At 29.4% G+C, this 25,237-nt stretch overlaps 2 protein-coding genes across 4 annotated transcripts in view; both read right to left on the bottom strand.

Annotated features, from left to right (window-relative positions):
- LOC106684339 (V-type proton ATPase 116 kDa subunit a 1) overlaps positions 1-25,237 on the bottom strand; it is a 128,835-nt gene that overhangs the window by 13,236 nt on the left and 90,362 nt on the right. Inside the window, exons 1-6 of one of the 3 annotated variants that reach the window (XM_014426359.1) lie at positions 9,190-9,232; positions 6,511-6,631; positions 5,835-6,011; positions 3,392-3,520; positions 1,803-1,891; positions 41-167 (exon numbers count right to left, since the gene is read on the bottom strand). In XM_014426359.1, the coding sequence (XP_014281845.1) occupies positions 41-167; positions 1,803-1,891; positions 3,392-3,520; positions 5,835-6,011; positions 6,511-6,627 (639 nt within the window). In that variant the 5' untranslated portion in view covers positions 6,628-6,631; positions 9,190-9,232. Of the gene's footprint in view, positions 1-40; positions 168-1,802; positions 1,892-3,391; positions 3,521-5,834; positions 6,012-6,510; positions 6,632-8,860; positions 8,937-9,189; positions 9,233-25,237 lie in introns of those variants that run through there. The other 2 variants (XM_014426360.3, XM_067050851.1) reach the window with 2 other exon arrangements.
- Vha100-2 (V-type ATPase subunit a family protein Vha100-2) overlaps positions 12,369-25,237 on the bottom strand; it is a gene marked incomplete in the record, with an annotated part of 226,939 nt that continues 214,070 nt past the window's right edge. The window contains 10 exon segments of the mRNA XM_067050852.1: positions 12,369-15,226; positions 16,865-17,036; positions 19,091-19,298; positions 20,138-20,251; positions 20,381-20,541; positions 21,865-21,998; positions 23,600-23,709; positions 23,803-24,039; positions 24,168-24,307; positions 25,120-25,237. Coding sequence (XP_066906953.1) covers positions 15,130-15,226; positions 16,865-17,036; positions 19,091-19,298; positions 20,138-20,251; positions 20,381-20,541; positions 21,865-21,998; positions 23,600-23,709; positions 23,803-24,039; positions 24,168-24,307; positions 25,120-25,237 — 1,491 coding nt within the window.

The following is a 25,237-nucleotide window of genomic DNA, read 5'->3' as shown; positions in this document are numbered from 1 at the left end:
TAAATATTAAACAATGTTAGCACCATCTACAGACACTTACTGTAGCTGGGTCCTTAAATAGTTCTTCAATATCAGCATGTCTTAAGAGCACATTCCCCCTAGAGATCCTCCATAACATTCTTTCAAATGCAAATACTCTTCCACGTGGTACAACACCAGCAACAAATCTGTCAAGAAGGGTTTATTTACAATATTGAACTACTAATAGTGTATATTTATGAATTGTAGTGATATTTCATGTCTCTTGTAAAATAAAATCAAAAAAGTGTATAATTTGCCATGAACTGGGCAGAGACATTGGAAATTGAACAATAAATTATGAATATTGTGAAAAATTTTTTAAAAAAGTTTATTAATAGCAATAATGTGAAGGAAATATTATTATTCATATGAAAAAAGGAAATGTGTAAATTTTATATGTAAAACGTTATAATTTTCATAAGTCTGAATTGAGAATTATTTATGATTTATGAAAAATTCTTTTGAAATATAGGGTTCTTAAACATTGTAAATAATACATTAAAGCATTTTGTTCATAAATAACATTTATTTAATCTTTTGTTTATAAAATTAATATTCAGTAATTTTAAATAATAAATTGAAATATTTAAACATTTGAATATCAGGATAAATTTTGTTAAGACACCAGAATAATATAGTCTAGATATACAAGCGCTGATTGCCATACACTTGTAATTAGCGATATACGCCAGCAATAAGAACTCATAAAACATGTTATTTTAAGTATATGAAGTGGATTAGGTTTTTAAAGTCTTAAAAACTAATTAATGATTATTTTTAAACATAAAGAGATAGCAAAAATGATAATTAAAAAGAAAAAAGACTTTTATTTGTTTAATTTTTTGGCCGACCCCAGGCACTGATAAAGTGGATCTAGTTTGTTGCTACTCAGAACTCATATGATGAAGACATACATATTTCTTAGAACTCACACCATCATGATGTGTATAAATCTGTCCAGAAAAATTTGATTTGTTTTCAAAAACTTAGAGTGAGTGATTTTACTAGCTATAAAAATAACAAAACGTCAAACATAATAATTTTAACAATAGAAATAAACATTGAAATGGTTAGTTAAATTTAATTATTGATCATGTTTAGACTGAAGTATTTAAAGGTAATTCAAGTGAAGTTCTGAAATTGAAAATGATTATGAAGAATCATTAAGAAGAAGTCATACAAGCATGTGAACTTCTATCGAAACACCAACAACCAAGCAATTTATGACATTTTTAAAAATTTTATATCTCAGAATTTAATGTTTAATTTATGTTTGTATTTTATCATTTAAATTATAAGTGGGTTTTGTTTAATAAATAATGTTTTCTCCAATAATTAAAATATTCCTGGAATTATAATAAAGATAAACTATCAAATTTAAAATGTTCACCCGACATAAATTTTTTAAATTGACAAATATTTAGTAAAGATAATAGTATACAATTAATATTAACTTACAATTTTATTTGTCTTTAAATGTACTATTTATGAAATAATCTTACATTTTCCAAAAAAAACAAATTTCTTAGCTATATCAAAACATTTTTCCAATAGTATTATAGAATGTTTTAAATTTTCCAGCTTTTTCATGCTAGACATTTTCACTTACCTGTTTAAGTGTTTACTCAACAATATTTATAATCACTAATATAAATTTTTGAGATGCATCCTATGATCCATAAATAGTTTTTTTTTTATCATAAAAGAGCTGTCAGATTTTCTAAATATTGAAAATATCGCTAATTAAAAAAAATATAAGAATTTATACAAAAGACACTCACCCCAGTTGAGTCCGTGAACCTCGGTCATCTCCAGACACTATAAGAGCATGATTGAAAATATCCCCTTCTTGCTGTAGGAAACAAACACTCTGGAGAAAACAGAGAACTAATCGACATAACAAGAAAGAATAATGAGCCTAAATGTGTAACAAAAGTGAGTAAGCGTAGAAGACACAAGGAGGGTTGCACCAACACATCCAATGCAACAGAGCAAAAGTTGAGGGTAAAACACAGTGGTGGTTGTAAATAAGTGTGAACAGGCAAGACAACACAATGTGCCACAAAATTTAAATCACTTCATTTCCTAAACAATTACTTTCTATATTATGTTAACTTTTTTCTTTTACTGAAATATCATTTATATATGCTCCAATCAATACCAATTAATCTTAACAAAATTATAGTAATATTAGAAAGGAAATGATTTTAACAATAAATAATGTGTATATATAGAAATACATGAGTCATTCTCCAAATATTTTGCTATTTAAACAGTATTTTAAAAAAAATTAAAGTCAACTGTGGATACAAGATATATCTTGTATATATTGTATCTGTATAAGTAATTTATGGCCATAGATAATTTATAAATATTAAAGTACACACATGAATGGAAAAATCAAAATTTTGTATTTATTTTGTTCCGTGTTGGGTTTTATTATCATAATAGAAAAAGAGTGAAAAAATAAGAATGCTTCAGGTATTTTTAAGCAGGATAAGTTTTTTGTTACTGTTTCAAACTATGTTTTATGTTGCAAATTGTTTATGATAAAAAATTTAGGACTAATCACTACTAAATAAATATTTTCTATCAAAATTAATACTGTAAATAGGCTCTCTATTTTGTTTTATCACTGTACAGTGTGTTACTCACTAGAATAAAACTTTTTTTAGAAATCAATATCTTGAAAACTATTATGTCAAATGTGTGCCAGCGTCAGAATATTACCAAGAAGCATTCTCTGAAGGTAATAAAACTTAAAATAATTGAATTAATCTTCTTTAATTGTCAATAAATTTGTATAAGTAAATAGCACCATATTTAGAGAATGATTGATACGTATACATTCTTTTTACTTTTATGATATCAGTTTTTAAATCTTGGTAGTGGTATTATCTTTGTGTGCAACTGTAAATACATAAAACATTAAAATTGTCACTTTTACAGTTAAACTAAGGGTTGTTAAGTGAATTGGAGGGAATAATGTTGATGTTTCATAACAAGCCATATCTGAATGCTGAAAATAATTAAGAAATATTCAATTTTTTAACTGTCAAATGTCATTAAGAGTCCATTGGTTTGTATATAAGTAACCATTGGTAGTACATGAAGTGCAGAAAATACTCTGTATTTAAATTTAAATAAATACTCTATTTTTATAGGGAATAGTTAATATCTTAATTTTGATTAAAAATTATATTTTATGAGCTGATAATCGTTTAATAAAACATATTGCCTTCTCTAGCTTTAATAACGACTTCCATCCTTATTGGAATACTCACAAAAATTAGATTGTCAAATTTAGAATAGAATAGGAGGAGAAATGTGCATCCAAACTTTCAATATAAGAAAAAAAAATTTTACATACCTCTTGAAAAAATGCATCAGTTTTCTCGAGAACATGCTTGAGCTCAGTTAGTTCCATGAAGTTAGATTTCAAGTTGACTGCATTTTGGCTCATTTCCAAAATTTCACCTTCAGTTCTCTCAATATGTTCCTGTAATAGATGATGAATCGAGTAACTACCATAGATAGTAATAAAGTGAGCTAAAATGTTTTTCATAATATAGTTATTTGCCTGCCTGAATAGTGTAAGTATTAATCTAATGTAGTAGGAAAGGATGAGAAGATATTTGACCGTGGATAATATACATGAGAAGAAGATGGTTGAGGGTGCGGCCAGTAAATAAGACAAAAAAGTTTAAATCTAAGTCACTTAGATTTCTAATCTCCTTTAAGTAGCACTGATGAAGGCTGGAAATTCTGGCCGAAACGTTGGCACTATAAAATAAGTTTTTTCAACTTATTTGTGTTATTTTCTGACTGCACCACCAACCATCTTCTCCTCATATAGTAAGAAAGGGCTATTCACCGGGTTTTATTCCTGTTTGGTTGATATGAGATATATCATTAAACACAGCTTTGTCAAAACCTTTAGATAGGAGATTCAGTGAACAGCATACTAAACAAGTATTATGTTTAAAGTTACCAGAAAATATTTGTCTCAGCCTATCCAACAGCTGTATCAAATCAATATTTTTGATGTTAGCTGTAATATTACAGTTAAAAAAAAAAATTGTAAAAATTATAAATTTAAAACAGACAAAAATAAAGAATGAAACAGCTAATTGAACTATTATAATTCATTCATTGTTTTTTTGTTTTTTTTACACTGAGGGTCGGGAATACCTTTCTCACTTCGACCCAATTGGATCTTTTGTGAGTTACCCCTCTTTCCACTAGATATCCCATATGAATCCTATGCTTCTTATGAAGTTCAATAATTCTTTTGGGTTTATTCTAGAAATGTCTTCAGGTTCCATTCTGTCCTGTCCCAGATGCTGTAATCTTCTGAATGCAAGGACTTCACATTCACACAGAATGTGCTGTGCCTTTTCTTCATCTTCCATACATAGACGGCAGGTGGAATCCTCCACCAGTCTCATCTTCTTAAGATGATATTTTAAGGGGCAGTGGCCCGTGAGGAGTCCTATTATCGTCCTCAGTTCATTTCTAGTAAGGGTAAGGTAAAATTTTGCCTTTTCCTCTGATATTTTAATGAAGAGCTTGGATTGTTTCATACCTGGTTTCAGCGTCCAGTATGTTTCCTTCTCTTTTTGTTCCCAGGAGTTAACCACATTCCTGATTGCACTTCCAGATATGTTGCAATATGGCTCAGGGCCAATTAGCATCATTTCTGATCCCTTCCTAGCTAGGGTATCTGCCATCTTGTTACCTTCAATCCCCTCATGTCCTGAGGGACATTGCTCCCTCCCATGGTTTTAGTCTGGGTGTATTCTCCATTACCATTCTACCGTCGCCTGATTTACACAGGTTAATTGGAGCCAACCATGCTTCCAGTTAGTCCCATGAAATTGTGGGCACTTGCTGGGCTCTCCATTTAGAATGAGGTTTGTTATTTCCAGTTGGACGCTGTTAAATTGCTCCTCACTGAATCCATCCTCAGGGTAGTTTTCTGAGAAAATACCTACCCTTATTCCTTCCATAGCCTTACGGTAGGACATAGTTGGGGGAACTACCCCTTCACCAACCATTTGTCCTTCGGGCTTTTTTGAGGAAATCTTTGTCCTCTTTGCTTTTCTATCCGTTTCACTATTGGGAGTATTCTCATTTGATCGAGCCCTATACCCCTCTTCCAATAGACTCTTATGGCTATTCATGGGGTCTTTACTCTTTCTGAGCGCTTCCTCTTCGGAATACCCATTCCTTTTTAGCCAATAAAATCGCTTTTTCCTGGACCCACTCATTTTTATGATTGGACTAACGTCCTTATCATCCTCTTTGGTCTCAGGCTCTTCAGGAGATGGGCGAGCCCTTTCCCCCTTTGCTTCTTCTGGCGTTACCTAGGGAGTTTCACCCTTATTGTCGATTATTACACCTTCCAACTTTGTTTGAAACCTACGCTGTTCCATCTTGGATTGGGGTATATTTATTGACTTCCCAGTCTAGATCCCCCGTCTTCAGTATGAGCAGGGTCACCTCTTGCAGGATGCAGTTCTTCACCCTGCACGGACGGTCCTGGTTGTAGCATCCTCAAAACCTCCGCCTAGGCATCTTTGGTCTTTCAGCTACTCCCCTGGGACTGAGTGAAGGAAACTTCTCCCCAGTCCCTTGACCCTTTCATTCACTGTTGGTGGGTTTATCTTTCAATATTCAAATATTATCAACATACCCTGCTTTACATACCTAATTCTGCAGCTGATCTAGTTCATTATAGAAAATTTGAAGAGATATGTGAAAGAACTTGATAAAATTTATGAAAAGGTTGTAATATTTATAAATAAACTTACCTCCAAATCAGTCAACTCCCGGGGGTTGGGAGCAGCAGGCATCTTATGCAGCTCTGGAACTGTAACTCCATCTTTCTTTAATTCAGAACCTATGTACCTCAGCCGTCTTTCGATTTCTTCACAACGGCGCACCTCGCTCACAAACTTCCGTTGATAAGCGCTTATATCTGAGTTCAACTGTTGACAAGAGATTCTCAAAGATAAAAAAATGTTACAATTAATAATGATTGTTTCCATCCTTGGTTTATTAAGGAATGTTTAATATCTTTAATGAATTATAAGCTTTCTCAATTTTCTTGCTTCCTCATTACCGAATGTGGGAGAGTTCTATTTTTTTATCATGCCAAAAGTAAAAATAAAGTATGTTTTAGACAAGGAAAAAAGTTGGTTGATTTGTCCGATATCAACTTTATCATATTACTTCCACGACTTAAGTTTACTCAAGAGTAAACGTATTATCCTTGGCACCTTTATCTTTCAATAAAGGCTCGCCAATTTGGTCCAAATTTGGTGGAACCTTAGAAATTATAGTTCAGTATTGAAATGGTCTACTATTTCTTCTAGTAAAATAATACATTTCAGTAAATTAGATGAATAGAAGGATAATATCAGAAGCTTAAAATTCACCTATGCCAGTAAATAAAAAGAAGTAAAAAGAAATGGAAGTCAGACTTACATCCCTGAACTGAACGATGCCCATTTCGCCCAAGAGAGAGACACATGCATAAGCTGCCTCCGGTTGGATGAAGAGTTGGCACAGAGACATGTGCTCGCTTCTGAATAGGTCCCCCATCGTCCTGCGAAAGAAAAAAAATTAAATTATAATGGAAAATAAAAATATTGCCAGAAAGCACCATACAATAACAATAACCGAAAATAATAGTAATAATAGTCTCTTCAATATTACTTGAGTAATGGATAGAAGGTAGTGTGTTATAGTTAAAGTTCCTGTCAGAAGGAAGAGAAACATCCGGATTTTGATGATAATTTTTTTCTAAATTCTGCACTTCCAAGATTAACAAAAAACTTTTTATCAATAAATTAAAAACATTTTTTTTTTTTTTTTACCCAAGTAGTTAGTACAGTTTATAGATCAATCCTATTTTATTCTCATTTATAATTCAGATCATGATGTATAATACAAGTTTTTGTGTTTTTTTGTTTCAGACTCCTAGCTATATTGTTTTAATTAAAACTTGTTAGGTGTTTTACTTACCGAAAAGTTTTACTGCCTTGGGCCCCCTACACTTCCCCCCTCCCAAGCAATGATCCACTCTTATTCTGACTATTTCATTATTATTTATGAAATAGTCATAATGTACCTTATCAACATTTAAAAGATTCTAATTTCTAAATTTCAACATTATCAGCTATCAAACAAAAGGCAAGTTCAGCTATCAGAACCACAGAAAATATACCAATGGAAATAACTCGAGTGCGGTTGGAAACAAGGAAAAAAGCAACCAGGAAGACTGGAACGAAAGATTTGACTCTGCTAAAAATATCAGAAGAAACACTACTGTATATACGATACAATAATCATTGATCTGATTCCGAGTGATTGGGGAGATTATTGTGATCCAATATAAAAATAAAATTTAACATAAGTTCAGTAAAGTAATCTTATAATAATATTTTATTTCTTTGATTTTTTTTTTTTAAATAGCGACTATACTAAAAATAATCAGTAAAATGGACACACATTTTAAAACATTTTCTTCCATTTCAGATATTTTTTCATCACATGAAAGGATAAATGAAAACAAGGAATGTGAGACAATTGAAATACGGGAAAAACTAAGTATTAATGGGAATAACACATTTTATGTCAAATACATAAATACATTCGAACTTATGAAATTGTACTGAAGATTTTTTTTTTTTTTATATCAATGTATATCAACTTCAAAAGTTGACAATTTGTATCTATAGTTATAACTCTTAAAAAAGTGTTAACACGATTAAAAATAAGTGATTTAATAGTAGTTTGTACATAGTACAATTTCGCACAATGCTGACTTCTATTTTTGTACTTATTTTAACATACACCATCACCTATTTTCGTCGCCATTATGAAATAAAGAGAGTTGGTGTTTATATTTTGTAGTTTATACTCATCAATCAATATCATTGACTTCATTATAAAAACAGGGCCCTGGTGGTAGCGATTGATAGGGTAGTAATAAAAATGAGAATAATAAAAACACACTTTAATCAGTGTATGCCAATGTTCAAAAAATGAATTTGAATGATACACAAAGCATTTCGATAAAACAGCGGCATCCTTCTTACAATAATGTGAGTCATGTTCTTTTGCTTATTAGTCTGAAGATGTTTGGAAAATATAAAAACATTTTTATTCCATGCTTTGGAGTAGAATCGAAGATTTTGGCAGATAGATCCATATATCTTTATTTGATTGAAAATCAGGTTGAATCACTCTTATAAATGAGATTGAAAGCTATCTTTGCCAACCTCACTCCTAAGAAAATAAATATAGAAAAAAAATTTCAATGTGGACTTAGTTTAGTGAAATTGAGTAATTACAGATAAAAATTAAATTTCAATACACAATATACTTTTTATTTTGACTTTATATAGGTGCGTCAACTGTTAATTTGCATTCAATAGAAATATGATGAATATTTAAAAACTTTTTGAGCGCTACTTATTGTTTAAGTGAGAGCTTGCGAGGATTTTTAGCTGGTTATTAATTATTATTGCAAAGCAGTTTATAAAAAAAATCAGCGACGTAAAGAGATAAAATAAAACAATAAATAAATATTATGGGTAGTATATTTCATGACTAAGTGGAAAAATAAAAATCGTTTTCTAAAATTTACAAGTTTTTAGTTTTAAACTATCTCGAACAGTTACTGATTAACTAAGAAACGGTCAACGGCCCATCATTTTTAAAGCAAGATATATTCATTGGGTTAACGTGAAAACTATATAAATATAAAATTTTAAAACTCATAATAATGTTTATGATAGTCCGCAGCCGCAGAGCAATGTAAAGTTCTTACTGCTATATTCATAATTTTGAGAAACAGAGCTTCAAAGTTACGATTTCCTATAAAAAGTTTTCTCTAGCAAGAACTGCCTCACTACTAGTTCCTTAATTTTTCAACAGATGTCACTAAAACATATTTGGAAGCTAAACAGCTTCGTTTTGTGTGATTTCTTAGAGGAAACATATTATTGTCAATCATATGTCAAAAAATTATAATCGCAATCATATCATAGAATTGACAATAGGTTTAGGCATAAGAAAAAATAAGATATTTTTTTGTTAATATTTTATCACGTACGATCAATGAAATCTCTACAGAAACATGAATACTATTTCAAATACCTGCAGCCTGAGATTCCAAAACGGTCTGAATACAGGGGATTGACTGAGGTTTATGCATAACCTGATTTCTATTTAATTCTTTGTTCCCAGAAATAAAGAATAGAATTGATAAAATAATCGTGGGATACATTTAAGAATACTAGAATAGAAAAAAAACACATTAATTATTAATGCTTGAAACTCATTAACTTTAGTTAGTTTTTATACTCGGTGGAGTGAAAACGTGTTATGAGCTTTAGAGGATCAAGCATTATGTCCCCTACGAAAGACCTCACATTTTCCATTTATATTATTTTTTAATTTCTATTTGAACTACAAAGTATTTTTTCTTTTATTTCATTTTTAGGTTGGCATTTTATTCTCTCTTTACGATTAAATCAGTTTGTACGGTGAAATCTCCCCCGTCAAAGCGAAAAAAAAATCAAAATTTAAAACTTCGAATGCAGAAAAAAACAAATTAAACAAAAAACGTTTTGATAGTAAAATCAAGTTTTTGATAGTAAAAACGTTTGAAACGGATAACGAATAAGCCTTTAGATTTCAAAAATGTATCGCCGTTTTGTTCATGAAATTTTAAACAATTTGGTCGGTGAAGTCAAAGTTGTTAAAAATTTAAAAGACAGAACACATGTCAAACTAAATTTACGTAAAAATTTATATGGTGCTCCGACCTGACCAGGTCCAATTCGCGTCCCTTGCTACTCTACCGCAGGGTCAGATCTGTCTTCTGAGAACTGAACGATGTGAAGCTATTGTTAATCATTCAGATAGCTAAGGCATCAGTACCAATGTCATCTCAGTGTCTCAAAAGATAGCCTGTCCCATGATTTAATGATAAATGCAAAAACGCCGTCATATGAAAAACAAATAATTTCAACATCCAAAAATTAGCGAACTATTCGCATCAAAACATTTAACTTATATAAAACCAAACCGCGGGTTCACGAATATCACGATAGTCTATAAACTTCTTACAGTTCACAGATATTGTGTCAAGTGAGTCTCGCAACGCTTTCGGCTTGTAGCACCGCCATTTTGTTTTTCTGTAACCTGAGATGCTTAAGGATATGGTAGACAGCTAAATTGACTTGGATACGTTATTTATTAATTAACGAACCATTACTAAAATATCTCTTTTGAAATTAACGAGAACTGCTTTAAATTCAGAGAAGGGTGGTAAGTGAAAGTCGTGTATGATGTGCCATTACTTTACCGGATTTTCGAGATAACTAGCATTTAATCAGAAATTACCTTTTTAAAGAAATTTGTAACGTCTTTTTGATATTGTTACTAAGATAAAAATTACTTTCAAGTTATTAATTAAGCTTTTTTTAACAAGAGAATTGAACATTATGAAATCATTTGATATTTGAAATCGACAATGGCATCTTTCCCACTACTTTTACCAAGCATAATACTTGAATATTTTAATTACTTATTTTTTTTTAGAGTGAGTAAAACCACAGTGGAAAATGCTAGTTACCTATGATAATTCAAGGATTGATTTTATTTATCTATAAACTTTATTTGTCATTTCAGAATAACAATAAGAGAGGAGCTATTTTGAAGTAAATGCATGTAAAGAAAAGTACGTTTGTGCATCCATGAACTAAATTAGTTAATGAAATAAAATCAATACTAGAGCATTTATAGGCTGATCCTAACTTTCCTCTAACAAAAGAGTTGTTTTTTATATATAAGTATATGAAGTAAAATACATCATGAAGTTGATATGGCACTATCTAGGTAACAACTTGAACAATTCCAGTAAATTTCATTATAATATGGTTAACAGTTGTAGGTGTTAGGCCTGTTATATAGATTCCTAGAAGGACAGGCAGATGGAACTGAAGCAGTTCATCAATGTCTAAAGTGTAAAATATAAGTGAAAATTTTCAAATCAAATTTTCAATTTTTTCATATCCTATCTTTAATTATGAGGAAACAAAAAATGGGAATCAACTCAATATCTAAATTTTATTGTTTAAATAATAATGAATCAAAAATATATAATATAACTAGCAACCCTTGAACATATTGATAAATCAATATTAACAATAAAATCAGGTTTGATTTTTTAAAACTAGGAACCAATAAAACTTTTATTTTTTATAACTAATGACAATTGTTATAAATATTTAAATAATAAAAATTATATGTATGTTTGTACTTGTATATTGATATATTTTCATAATAAATTTATATATAAAGCAATTATTTACAATTTTCAGCACTTATATTTTCTAGTTTTTTTTTTCCAATCACAAAAGTCTTTTCATGCAATGATCCTCCACAATCTATTCTAGAAATGCATGAAAACTCAGCAACCATTAACTCACATGAGGCCTTTTAAGCTTTTCCTGAGTTGAAAAGTTGAAAGCAAAGGTCTATGTAAGCTTTAAGAACTTTCTTGAATTTGTTTCAAACTTTTTTTTCTGAATTTGTTTCAAACTTTTTTTTCAATGTCTTTTTTTTCTCTCACTATCTTTTTACCCTGAGTCAAATGAAATAACTTGTATCCATCTCTGTAGTTTAAATAACAACTATTAAACTTTAAAGGTAGGAACGAAGGAACAAGGGAGCAACTTGCACCGGGCTCAGAGTCTCAAGGGGTCTCCAATTTTTCAGGTATGATTTTTTTTTCTAATTTAATTAGAATTTTCAGGTGAAAATTTTCAAAAACAGTTTATGTGTTATTTTTTTTATCATACATTTGATTCGTCTGACCATTTTAATGTGTCAGTGTTCCTGTTTCATTAGATTGTTACATAAGTCTTTGTGCAAACAAAATAAGATTCTTCAAAATGTAGACCATTATTGTCAGTAACTAAAACTATCTGCCGTAAGTTGACTTTGGTGGTGATATCAACCCTTAGTTTTTAAAATTCTGGGCATTCAAATGATATAAATTGTGATTTATTATTACATTCTTTACATTGATGACTTATTGAGTTGTATTTACAAGAATGTCAATTAATTTAGAATGTTTAAGGAATGGATAAATTGTGGTTCTATGTAACTCCACTCTCCCAATGAGACTAAGGGCTTTGTCTTGGGTGTGTTTTGTGTTGGGTTTCCAAGATTTTGTCCCAGCTTTAGTACAGTGCTGTTTGTTAAGCACATATTTTTAGGGAATAAGATAAAATTTTAAAACAAAAGGGCAATCAGAAAAAAACAACTATGATTCCACCATGTATTTTTTAACACGTAATTTGTATCAATAAATAGTAATAGCTTTACAACAAAATCAGCTTGGTTTATGAAAATATTTTAAAATAATACAGAAAATAATAATAGAACAAAATTTTAAATTAATTGGTCCCATATTAACAAGCTTTTATAAAAATCATTTTGCAAAAAAATATACTATTACCTTACAGAAATAAAGTCTTTCTTACTAAATTATTTTAGCCATAATTTCCCAAACCAAATTTTCTATTATCATTATTATCAAATTAGCAGATAATGTTAGTAATGAAATCTTATCTATTCTTAATGTCATCATAAAGCTAGATTCACACTATGAACAGTGTCATCATTTGTCCCAATTTTCTTATAGTTAATCTTTTATGTCCAGAGAAAATTGTCACAGGTTAAAATGTTCTATAAGCTATCATTTATATAAATTAATTTTATTTTGGGCTAAGCAATAATTAAATTAGTTAAGGATATAGACAAAATTAATCATTAACAGCACTAAAAATAAAAAAAAATAAATTTATATTAAATGCATTTATTAAAATACACTAAGAAAGGAGATCGCTATCAATTGTCAATGGTCTTTCAAGATGACTGAGTAATCATTCACAAAAATCTCAGGATGTCATAAGCCATATTTTGACTTACTATAAAAAATTGAAAAATCAATTATTCCTTAAGAAAAGTTTATGAAAATTATGGTAATAATTTAAAATTCCATTAAAAAATTGAAACATGATGATACAATTCCATTAGAATGTCAAGACAGTGTGAATCAAGCTTTGATATAGCAGAATACCACTTGTGGTTTATATTTTACATGGGAGGCAATTTATAATTAAATAATAAATACTTTTAATTTAAAAAATACTGACAACATTACATAATTCAAATTTTAAAAATTAATCCAATAAATGAGGTATCTTTACATTGAAGCCCAATTACTTAATTTTATTATTTAAAAGTGTTTGTAACCAAATAATGTTCAGTCAATTTCAAAATGACTCGTCTAAGTTAAACCTTTTTTTGTCTGAAGTTTCTTTTGAGTCACTTGCATTTATTGTAGGTAAAGTGTAAGTATATAAAGTCACTATTCTTAATCATTATTACTCCATAATTTAACAGATTTTTTTTTTATTTTAATATCAGATATTTAAATTTATAATTTATTTGAATTTCTAACACAAATAAATATGTAAATTTTATCAATATTTTGTATCCACAAGCCACACCCATATCTCTGATAATTAAATCTTAAAATATAATTCAGATCATATTTTCAAAATTGGATTATCAAAACACCAAATGATTGAAATTGGATGACAGACCCTATGGTTTAATTTAAAAAATAGGGTATAGCAGGGTTTAATGTTAGACACCTCAAATATAATTTAATTGATATCAGGAGCAATTTAATTTAAACTAATTAAATACTACAATGTTACTTTAAAACTGGGGTTCTCAACCTGTGAGGGCATAGAAGGGAGGAGAATGCGAGTTAAGCCAGAAAAGCTTAATACTGAAATATAATAGCAACTGTACCATAGTGTAATGTTAAAGAAGGTAACTTTAGTGTTGGAATAAAACACTAGCTAAGTTGGTATTTTTTCTGCATGGATCAGAGCTTCAACACTCTGATCTTTGTTTACTTTGGATAAACATTATTAAAGGGAGCTACAGGCCCTAAGAAGTTGAGAACCCTTTCAATATATTCTTTAAAATATTTAGTTAGAAAATAAATTTGATTTTAAAACTAAAAATGTTGTTTTTGTAGAGAGGTTTTTCAACAGATCAGGAAAGTATGAAATGTATTTTATATAATTGATATATTGTAATAAAAATATATTAATATGATCAGCAACATATTTTCTAAAAAAGTTTTAACTAATAAACATTAAATTTTTTGTACTCATAGCCAAATAAACATTTACTTTGTAAAACATTTGCCTTACATCTCAATTTAGACAAATATTTTAAAGTTTTAATGTTTCATAATCTTTAAGAAACAACAAAACAGTCATTCAAATTGATCATAAAAATCTCTTCGTGATAATTTAAGCTTGATGGAAAAATACCACCTTACAGAAAAACAAAAGTAAGAACATTTTTTTTTTAATCTCTCAATAATTCTTAACATTTACAGACATTTTTCTTTTCTTTTCCTTTGTTTTCAAATGTAGCATCTTCAAATTATAATAATATACAATTTGTTAAAGATACAAGGGCATTAAGATTAACTATTGCAGAAATATAAAACAACAAATTATATAATAATTTACATTAAACGTACAAAATTTTCAACAATAACTATTTAAAAGGCACATTTTAATTTCTTTTTTAATTCTACTTTCAAAGTACTAATTAAAAAAATATAACAATAAATAAAAGACAAATCAGTTCCCTTTAAAAATATATACCTGCACTATCCATCAATTATTTTATAAAAACATCATGTCTATTTGAGATTTAAATTCACATGAATAATGCTATGCCTTCTTAACCAATACTGCAGAAAATTAAAAGGAAAACTACATCTATTTCTATATTTACAATTACACACAAATTAGGATAGTACAGCCTTTTTAAACAATTTCACATTTAAAATAGACTACAATAACTAAATTATTTTATTGTGCATTATACAAGTTTTCATAAATCTAAAAAATATTTTTTTATTTAAAAGCAGAACTGCTGCAGGGTTCGAATTTTCTACTGCTATAGCTTTGATTTTTGTTCTGTTATTCATTCTGTTTCTTCGGACTCTTCCATAATATTTTTAAATGAAAATGGTTGGAAAGAATGTCCAAGACCAACATAAAATTTGCTCATAAACTCCACCCTGGAAAATAAATTCAAAACAATTATTTCTTAAAATTTAAGAAAAATAAAAGAGAAGAACTAAGAGTAACATAAAATTTGATTATTATAAAACGAAATAAACGATAATAAAATTTTTTTTTGGCTGGTACCATAGACCACCTTGCGACAAGACATACAGCCTCGATGCTCACCCAAACTTACATTTCAACAAACCATGGTTTTCACAGTGTAGATGCACCACAGTCTACTTATAGTTACTTATTATTCACATTTACGGCAGTCTACTAAGAGCTCCATAACTATCCCTTTGGTGCCAATTCAGCTAGTGTTATTTTCACCATTTTCAACCCAGATAAAAAAAAGTGACCACTTGGTCTAGATCCTAAGGGTTGCCCAGGACAAGCAGATGCACAAGGACTTAGATTCCTTTCACTGGAACAGACCAACTGTCAATGGGCCAAACCTCCTAGCAGTTTTTTTTTTTCTAAATCCATAATAAAAAAAAAAAAAAAACCGTTTAGTATTTTGCCGTTTTTGCATCATTTGTGAAGAGCACTATAATTTTTCTTTTCCTTTAATCGAAAGTAACAACAATGGTTTTAACTATAATTGAATTCCTAAGGAGAAGAAAAAGAGGCACAAAATACACAAAGAGAACTTATTATCCTTCTATTTATTTAAGGTTCATGTAGGTTTTAATCTTTAAGAAGGATTATAAGGATGAGGAGAATTGGATAAGACCTGAGGAAGTCAATATGATAAAGAAGATGTTTTGTTTTATTATAATTAGTTGAACCTTAAGCCAGTCTGTTGAATATTAATTATTATTTATAATCTTTAAATTTCTTTCTTGAGACTGGCAATTTTTTACTAAATAATTCAAAAACACTATCCAAATTATAGTCTCAAAACATTTATTTCATTCACACGTCCAACGTTTCGGCCAATTCGGCCATCTTCAGGGACAATCTTAATTTACTATGAGACATATCATTTAACCCTTTTAAAAATAGCCTGTATGGAGTTTTTTTTTTAAAAGGGTTAAATGATATGTCTCATAGTAAATTAAGATTGTCCCTGAAGATGGCCGAATTGGCCGAAACGTTGGACGTGTGAATGAAATAAATGTTTTGAGACTATAATTTGGATAGTGTTTTTGAATTATTTAGTAATTAATTATTATTCTCAACATAAAGTTTTGAACTTGGCCACAGGATGGCTCAGGAATGTAGCACTTGTTGGGAACTGCTGCAATAGTTTTGAAAACTAGGCCCATCATAATTCCTTTGAATTATTATTTTTTTTTCCTCCCTATAAGTAAACCTCATAAAAATCCTAAAATATAGCTAATCTTATAGCACAGCAATAAAAAGTTAATTTAACTATAGCTTAAAAACACAGAAAGGTCTCCCGGTACCACTGTCACAACTTTCCTAGCGGGGCAGAGTAGTCCCAGACCCACGATTAGTTAATGTGATAACATTGATCGGAAATCAACAGGAAATCAGAAACGAAGGATATATGATGTTATAATATTTTAAAACTTAATTTATGTTTCTTAACATATTAATGCGAAATACATTATAATGGGTACAGAACAGGTTCCTAGTGAATAGAAGACAGTATCATATTATAATTTCATAAACCTAAATATTACCAATGGAGCCTAAGAGTATGAAGAAATGCTGACAGTCCTTCCATCAATACAAGGATGGCTATTGTGAAAAAAGCCCAAATGGCAAATATAATGTATACAGCTATTCCACCAAGATAGTCACCATAACCAAAACCGAGAGTGAGTACTCGGTTCCACAATACATCAGAAAGTTCTGTAACAATAATCAATAAAACAGATAAATAAATAAGTTATAAAAATATTTCAATTATATTTAACAATAAACCATAATATTAAGTATTACAATTAAATTTCTTTATAAGAATACTGTAGGATAGTATAAACCAATTTTATCCCACACACACACACACATACAAACTCACTGATATATGAACTAACACACATTAGCAAACAATACTATTTAGCCGAAGCTTGCCCCACCATTCTGTATGGTGTACATATTAAAACAGAATATGTATAAAGGTTCCTCTCACGTCTTATGTAACCAAAATCATTATCATTTCTGCCACATAGTTTGTTTTGTATTTATTTTTATGAATTCTTTACTAATATCCATAAAAACTGTAATAAATAGAATACATATCCAAACCAATATTATCAAATGACATCATAAACATACATAGGCATTTTACTGCTCTGAGTTAAACCTACTTTTCAATAAATTACTTTTGCAATGACCTATTTTAGAGCTACATTAAGTAAAACAAGGAAAAGAACATGACCCTGTTTTAAAGCTGAATGGACTTCAGAATGAAAATTACCAATCTGGCGAGAATCAATTATTTTGTACTCAACCTTTTATGGACTATGAGCCGAATTTCAAGCACAAATGTGACTATCCCGGGGCCTAGGAGCTGATATATCAGCTTGGAGTATGATGGTTCCTCTGGTCTATGAGCTAATTTATCTGCTGGACCAGTTTATTGCTTGAGACCACTAGAGTCTAGGAACTGGTAGAGTTGGGGCAGCCCACTCGTTTGGTAGAAACCGGCTCCTTTCGGTTTTTCTCATCCAACTTCCTGTTTCCTTACCTTTTCAATCCCTTTCTGTAATTTAATAATTGTTAAGGATTTGGTTACTTAGAATGGATTACAAATATTTTTATATGATATTAAAACTGGTCATGGTTGGGCTCGTGTACTAGTGTAGCTGCTCTTGCCCCTTTGCAATTTTTTCCTTTGATGTGTTTTCTAGATTTGTTCTGTTGATCTGTGTCCTTTGTTGTGTTAAATTGTTTTGAAATATGTCAAGAAAAGTGTTTGCTGACATTCGTAAGAATTATTGGTGTATCTGATAGTGATTTTTCATTTATTGATTCAAATTCAAAGAAAATGTCTTAGTGGGGACCACTGCTGGTACTTCAGATATTCAAGGGTACCAGTAATAACCAGTAACTTTAGAGGAATTAAGCGATTATTAAATATAAAAAACAAACAAACATGTTATTAAATATGAAAAACAAACAATATCATAAAAAAGTATTCAGGCCGATGGGTTCAGCAGCTGGCCACAGGTCTCGGGCCAAAGAGCATTGTGTTACCACCATTCAGTCTTTAATGGACTAGAAGATTAAATAATTTCCTTGATCTGTCAATAAATTACACATATCCTTTCGTAATCATTGCACAGCTGGTGAATCAAACCTGTATTTTGTAATATTTTTGCTAATATTTAGGAGGGGGGATATTGGCTCAGTCTAAAATCACATAGATAATTTTAGTAATATCATTGAAATATGGTGAGACTTGGCAAGTTAAAATCCGATTGATTGGAAAGAGTGAGATACTGAGATAGTTATTACAGTACATTCTAGGTACCATTATTATGCTTTACAGATAAATCTATTCCATAAATTTCTGATTCACTACATGCTCTATAGTCCTCAAGTCGATTCGGACGTCTTTATAAGATTTTAATTTTCCTATGGCTAGTTTGGTTTTCTCTTTATTAGATTCTACTATTAATGGTTTAGCATACTGATATATAGGGTGAGAAAGATGGTTATGTTTTATTTGAACTCAAAATGCAAACAAAGTGCTCTTTAAAATCATTATAATGAGTCATTACAGAATCAAAATATCTAAATATTGCTTTTGTGCAAGTATATTACATTGTTATTCATTTTATTAGTTTCTATTTGTTTGAACATTCACACTATTACCAATTATTTTATTATATAATAAAAACTATATATTTGAATATTGATGAAACACTCAGTTATACTGAGTTACAAGCATTTACACTTACGAGAATGGGCCAAAGATAAAGCCCACAGCCTGAGGTATGAGGCGGTATGTGAAACTGTACTGAGCACATACTCAATGGTGTGTATAACCTGATGAATGAAGAGCTCACTGGCCGGTTCCTCCTCGTGCTCTTCTGCACCATCTTCAAATGCACCAGCAGCAGCTCCATTTAGAACTTGCATTTCACTGCCAACATCTCCATTTGAACCCTACATAAAGTTAGACAAAATCAAACCCAGTTTCAAACAAATAAAAGTTCGATTTCATATAAAAATGTTTCTCATGATGATGATGATGGTAAATATGAGATGAATTATAACAAATTAAGAAATTGAGAATGTTGATGAACTTTTAGTTTTCCTAACGATTCTTAGGCTTGATACCAAATGAAATTTGATCAAATACTTTTAAAGATTAGTTTAGTAGTAATTAATGGATCGATACACAAAGTGAAAACTTAATAAAAAAATAGGCCACAAAATTCTGAAAAGCTCAAAATCTGCCTGGCTCATTCAGATCATTAAGAGCACATGTGTTCCATCTCTCATTGGGTGTACTAGAGGCTTAATTATGCAGATTTCAATGTCAAGTTTAAAAAGCATTCTTTTCTAAACTTTCATGTATATAACTTTTTGTGGGAATTTAAAACACTTATTTGTGAAAAATAAAAAAGGTAATAAAAGTGTTTTTATAAATCAAACGAAATAGAATGTTTTTATTCTTTTTAGAATATGGAGAATGTTCTATCTTATCTAGCATATATTTTCTAATCTATTATTCATGTATCATTTAAAAACAACATGTTTTATTTAAAAAATGAGATGTTAAATTATAATAGAGGCAAATAAACAGTCTCAGAGAGAAATAACCACACCAACATCCAATAAATTAAAACTGAAAAGTAATACCAAGGTGAAAGATTTTTACTAATATTATAACGCTATATTAAATTATTATGATTTTCAACTGACTGTTAAAAAATAATAGAATTATGATTATAAATTATTTTTATCTGTTAATTAATATAAAAATATAATTTTATACATACCGCTTTATGAGCAAGCTTTTTATTCTTGAAATATATAAGATAAAGGGGTTTTCCAAAAAGCATAATTGGAATACAAAGTAAAGCAACTCCTACAAGACCTTTTTGGACAGCATCCTATAAAGTAGATTGAAATGAATTAATAAAAATAAAATCAACATAATTTAGCTGAAATAATGAAGCATGAATAAATAATGAAGATATAACAATGCTATTTTAACACAAAATAAATATTGTCTTACTCACTTGTCCACTATACATAAATGCATCACAAACAAAAGTATTGTTGCTAGGTTGATCTCCCCCACTGTTGTCATCAGCTCCAGGTACAGTTGGAGATTTCATTAACATCATGTTGATGAACATAATAAGAATTTGAGGAGCGCAGTGAATGCCACGTAAAGGGTCTAAAAAAGTCAAGTAAAAAAATTGCTGATAAAATTAAAAGGTTGGAAGAGTATTTTTATGGATAAACATCAACTAAGATAGAGAGAGATATCTATTTGCTCCATGATCTGTTTTTTTTTGCAAAACAATAATAATTAATATTAAGGAAAATAATAATAATGATTATGTTGTAGCAAAAACGTCATACTGGAAACACATCTTGAAGCAACAAAATATATCAAATAAGAGTAGGCTGATCCAGCATCTATGAATCTATTGAGTACATAACTGGAGGATAGAGAACTTGCTGGGGGCACAGAATACTGAAAGAGGCACAAGGATTTTAAAAATGTCTATCACCGACTGACCTTAAGGCAGGAATATGCATGGGATATGACAGCAACTTTTTTGATAAAATCAACTTACTGGAAAAGCCGCTTTATAGAAATAATTTCTCATATTTTTTCAATTATCTCTAAATGACTAACAATTTTATTAAACTTGCCATGTCAATATATAATTTCATGTTATTTAGTATCAGTTAAATCTTCCCTAAAGTACCTTTCATTTTGTTCATTTGAAAAAAATAAACAGTTTTAGTAGTTAGCAATAATACAATGAATAAATATAAGTTATTAAAGAAGTTTATGAATAAATAAAAGAAAAAAATTTAAAAAAAAAAAAAAAGAAAGCAATATCTGATTCTAACGGAAAAAGTTGAAACCGCCCAAATTTTTCCAATTGTGTTATAGCTTTGTGTTATCTTTTGTTAAACTGTTGTATTCTTGACAGCAACAAAATTTATATTCATAATCCCCATCAAATAAAATTTTTTGTTCATAATTTTCTCCTTCCCTAGTCTTTAGTTTTTTTGCGCACACACTGCACCAGATTTTTAGGGTACTTCTTAAAGACATTTAATACCTTCATATTTCATTTAAATTGATTATTTAAATAAAAAATTCAATTTTTTTCTTCACGTGACAACTTTAAATTCACCATGATGTAAAATGGTTTCTTGCATAAATTGGTTAATAATGAAACTTAAAATGCCTTAAATGGGGTTAAAATGAGAACTGCCAGTAATTATAATATTCCTAAATCTTAAATAAATCAAGCCTTAACCTTCACTGATTAGTCTGGGCTGGTGACCACTTCTGAAAATATTTAAAGAGATTTAAATTCCTAATAATAATAAATCAATTAAAAGTAAATGAGTGTAATACAATTAATAGGGATGTTAATTGACCAATTATAACAATTTTTAATGGGATAGTTTAGAAAATAATATAAATTGTTATTTTTTTTATCAAATAAAAACATTTTTATCAAAGCTAACTTACTAGTTTGATCATATTCTCCAGAGTATAGAAAGAACTTCAGAAACATCAGCACCACTAAGTAAAAAAACAGAGCCAACAGGAAGACTAACTGTGGCAAAAATTCCAAAAAAATATAGATTCCTTCTCCTCTGTGCCTGAAAAAAATTGGGAAAGAAAAAAATTATGTATTAAAAGTGGAGATATATTCAAATAAGAACTAGAAAATTTACTAAAAATACCTTTACAATTGAAAACTGGGCATTAATAGTGGGCTAAGAAAATAAATAACTGAGGACTAAAAAAGAAAAAATTATTTAGACCAGAAAAATAAGCTAAATGTTATTGCCAAGCACTGGTGGGGAGATATTATACCTGTTTATCAATAAATTGCATACATCTAATCGAAAATTTCAATCTAAAAAAATATAGTTTCAATAAATTAAATCTTAAATAAAATTTATTATTCAATTAAGGACATAATAATGAAGGCCTCTGTTGTATTTAAACATAACATAATGAAGTTAAAAAAAAAAAAATTATTTTCATCTTTCTGGAGGATGAAGGTCCCCTCCATATGCCCTCTGGTTATGGATTTAGGGAGGGTTTTATAATGAAAGACAAAGAGTATGTTTCATAACGGACGTCAACACCCGACTGAGGCAAACAAATGATTGTCTCCTCCATGCCAGAAAAGCAGTATCACAATCTAAAGTTTTATTTACTATTTACAAATTAAATAATAATACCAATTTTCTACAACACCCCCAGCTGGATCCTCTAGTGTTGCTATGCTTCTAAAAAGGGGACTAAATGCTACAATAATTAACATTAATTATGATTGTGGCATTCAAATCACTTCTTAACATGTAGGTAAAGGCATTTAGCTTGCTTTTGAGATTTAAATAACTTTTTTTTACACTTGAACCATTATTAATGTTAAATCTTCAATTTCATTGAACAATTGAGAAACAAGAATTGAGAAAACTAATTTGCGTATTAAGATATGGTCTTTATGAGAGCAACTTTAAGTAAATTACAAAAAAAAAAAATAATAGATTTTGGTTCACTAATGTACTAATTGCTAACTGATTGGTAATTAATTGGTAAATAATTGCCTACAACTCTGCTCCAGAATCTATTTAACTGTTCTCAAAACTGTTCAGTAGTTAAAAAGAATGAAAGGCATCTGGATTGCGATTCAAATTTTTATCTTATTGAATATCGCATGTTTTGATTAAGATACTTTTTTTAGTTTAAGATGGGTTTATTATTATTCTTACAAAATTATTGTATTTTATTTTGATCAATAAATTTGAATTTGGTCAAAAATCAAAACACAATAGTGCTTAATAGGTGTATTTATGTCTTGGATATTTTGGGGATACTGCGTCCTCCTCTTCAGTATCTTAACTGTCACTGTATGTCCTCAAAAGATTCAAGATATGGATATACAAATCAAGCATTGTTGTGTTTAGATCTTTGACCAGAGAGCAAGAAAAAAAAATTAATATGGAAGGTTAGAAGGTGAAACAAATTGATATAAAATTATTATTCAACAACAATACCAAAATTTTAATTTTTCACTCTCATTGATTACCAATTTCCCTTTCAATTGCATGATAACCTTCATTTCATTTGAATGCAACCTTCCGAATTGGTGCCACTCAAATAAGACAGTAAATTTCATAAAAATATATTTAATAATTATTAAACATTTAAATCCTGACATGACAATTTATAAAAGAGAGCACCTTACAGATGATTCGGTACACTCAGGAAGACTCCAAAAATCATATGTATTACACCGATTATGATAGATAACTTCATTTTGTAGGTATTCAAAAACATAATTTTGTTTCCAGCAAGCTGAAACATGAAATGAATATAATAATTATCAAGTTGTCAACAAATGTGCCCAAAAAAAGTAATGTATACAAATTTTCACTTTCAATTAGTTACCTGCCATACTGGGTCAATCCCAAATGGATATGGTTTTTTGCTATAGTCATCAGTCGATGGATTAAGAGTAAGCATGGTATTATTCAGTATGGTTGAGCGATTGTAGTTTTGCCTCCAACTGGATCCAAATAGGTTGATTGATTTAGAGAAAATATCATTGTAGACCAATCCAGTATACATTGAGAAAAGCCCCATCAAAAGGATAATGTACCGTCCACCAAAAAATATGTTCCAAATCTGTAAATTGATAATTTTGAAATGAAATAAATTTTGAGTGAAGCTACAGTAAAATTTAAGTTAATATTTCTGTTATTAACATTAATCCAAGGCCTAAATTAAAAAAAATTATATAATTAAAATATTACCTCATTGGTAGACTTCTTTTTCATAAGTTTTTTTTCACAAATTACCATCCAAGCCGCAAAAAGAGTTAGAATAAAGCCATGTCCTAAGTCTCCAAACATTACAGCAAAGAGGAATGGGAAGGTAATAATGGTATATAATGCTGAAAATTTCATAAATAAATATGAAAATATCATTAAAAATAACACAATATAAATTGTTATAATAAAATAATTTGTTATTATAAAAATTAGGATTCATGATGTTTAACTCCTTTTCTAAAATTTTATACACAATAGGTACTTCAGAATTCTCAGAAGTCTATTGAACTAATCAATTTTCAGAATATTAGAAAAGTGATACTGCTATTATTTAAATTTACTGTTTTTCATTCAAATTATCTAATATTTATGATTTTGATAAATATATGCCATTTTCTTTACATATTTTGTATATGTACATTTTTTAAAGATTTAAATATATTTATTTGTTCTGTCTTTTCTATTGTTTTCTTTTTGCATCATGATTCAGTATAAGTTATCCATGAATGTTAGAACATCAGAATTTGTCAAATAAATTGCATAATATAACATTATATGGTATGTTGATTCCAATTATATGTGAATGTTTAGGAAATAAATGACTTACATCATCTTAGGACAATAAAATTGTAAAGTCATACATATAAAAAGACGTTCTGAATAACATAGGAATTATAAAATCATTGAATAAAAGTTCGAAGTGTAGAACGAAACATGAATAAGATTTTTATGTTAGGTCTGTCCGAGTAGGTTGGGTATCATCCCGTGAGAGAAAATAGAAAAGCAATGACAGTTGGCCTAAATTCCTGGTTTCATCAGGGCTTATTAAGCTTATCATACCAAGTAATTCACCTTCATAAATTTATAATTCAATTCAATTCCATTGATTCTAAATACAAATTTGAAATAGATCAAAAGACAAAAGTATGCGTACCTGGATTAACTTCACCATAAGATGCTATACCATAAGCATCAATCAAGTTTTGGAAGCCCTGGGTGAAATTGTTTGTTCGATTGTAAGTAGGAGGTTCTTCATTAGTTTTAATAACATT

Source organism: Halyomorpha halys, unplaced genomic scaffold (assembly GCF_000696795.3).
Source record: "Halyomorpha halys isolate HHAL.00 unplaced genomic scaffold, Hhal_1.1 Scaffold571.1, whole genome shotgun sequence".
In the NCBI taxonomy this organism is placed as follows: Eukaryota; Metazoa; Arthropoda; class Insecta; order Hemiptera; family Pentatomidae; genus Halyomorpha; species Halyomorpha halys.
The sequence above is the reverse complement of the archived record's forward strand: the minus strand, read 5'-3'. Positions and strand labels throughout refer to the sequence as shown.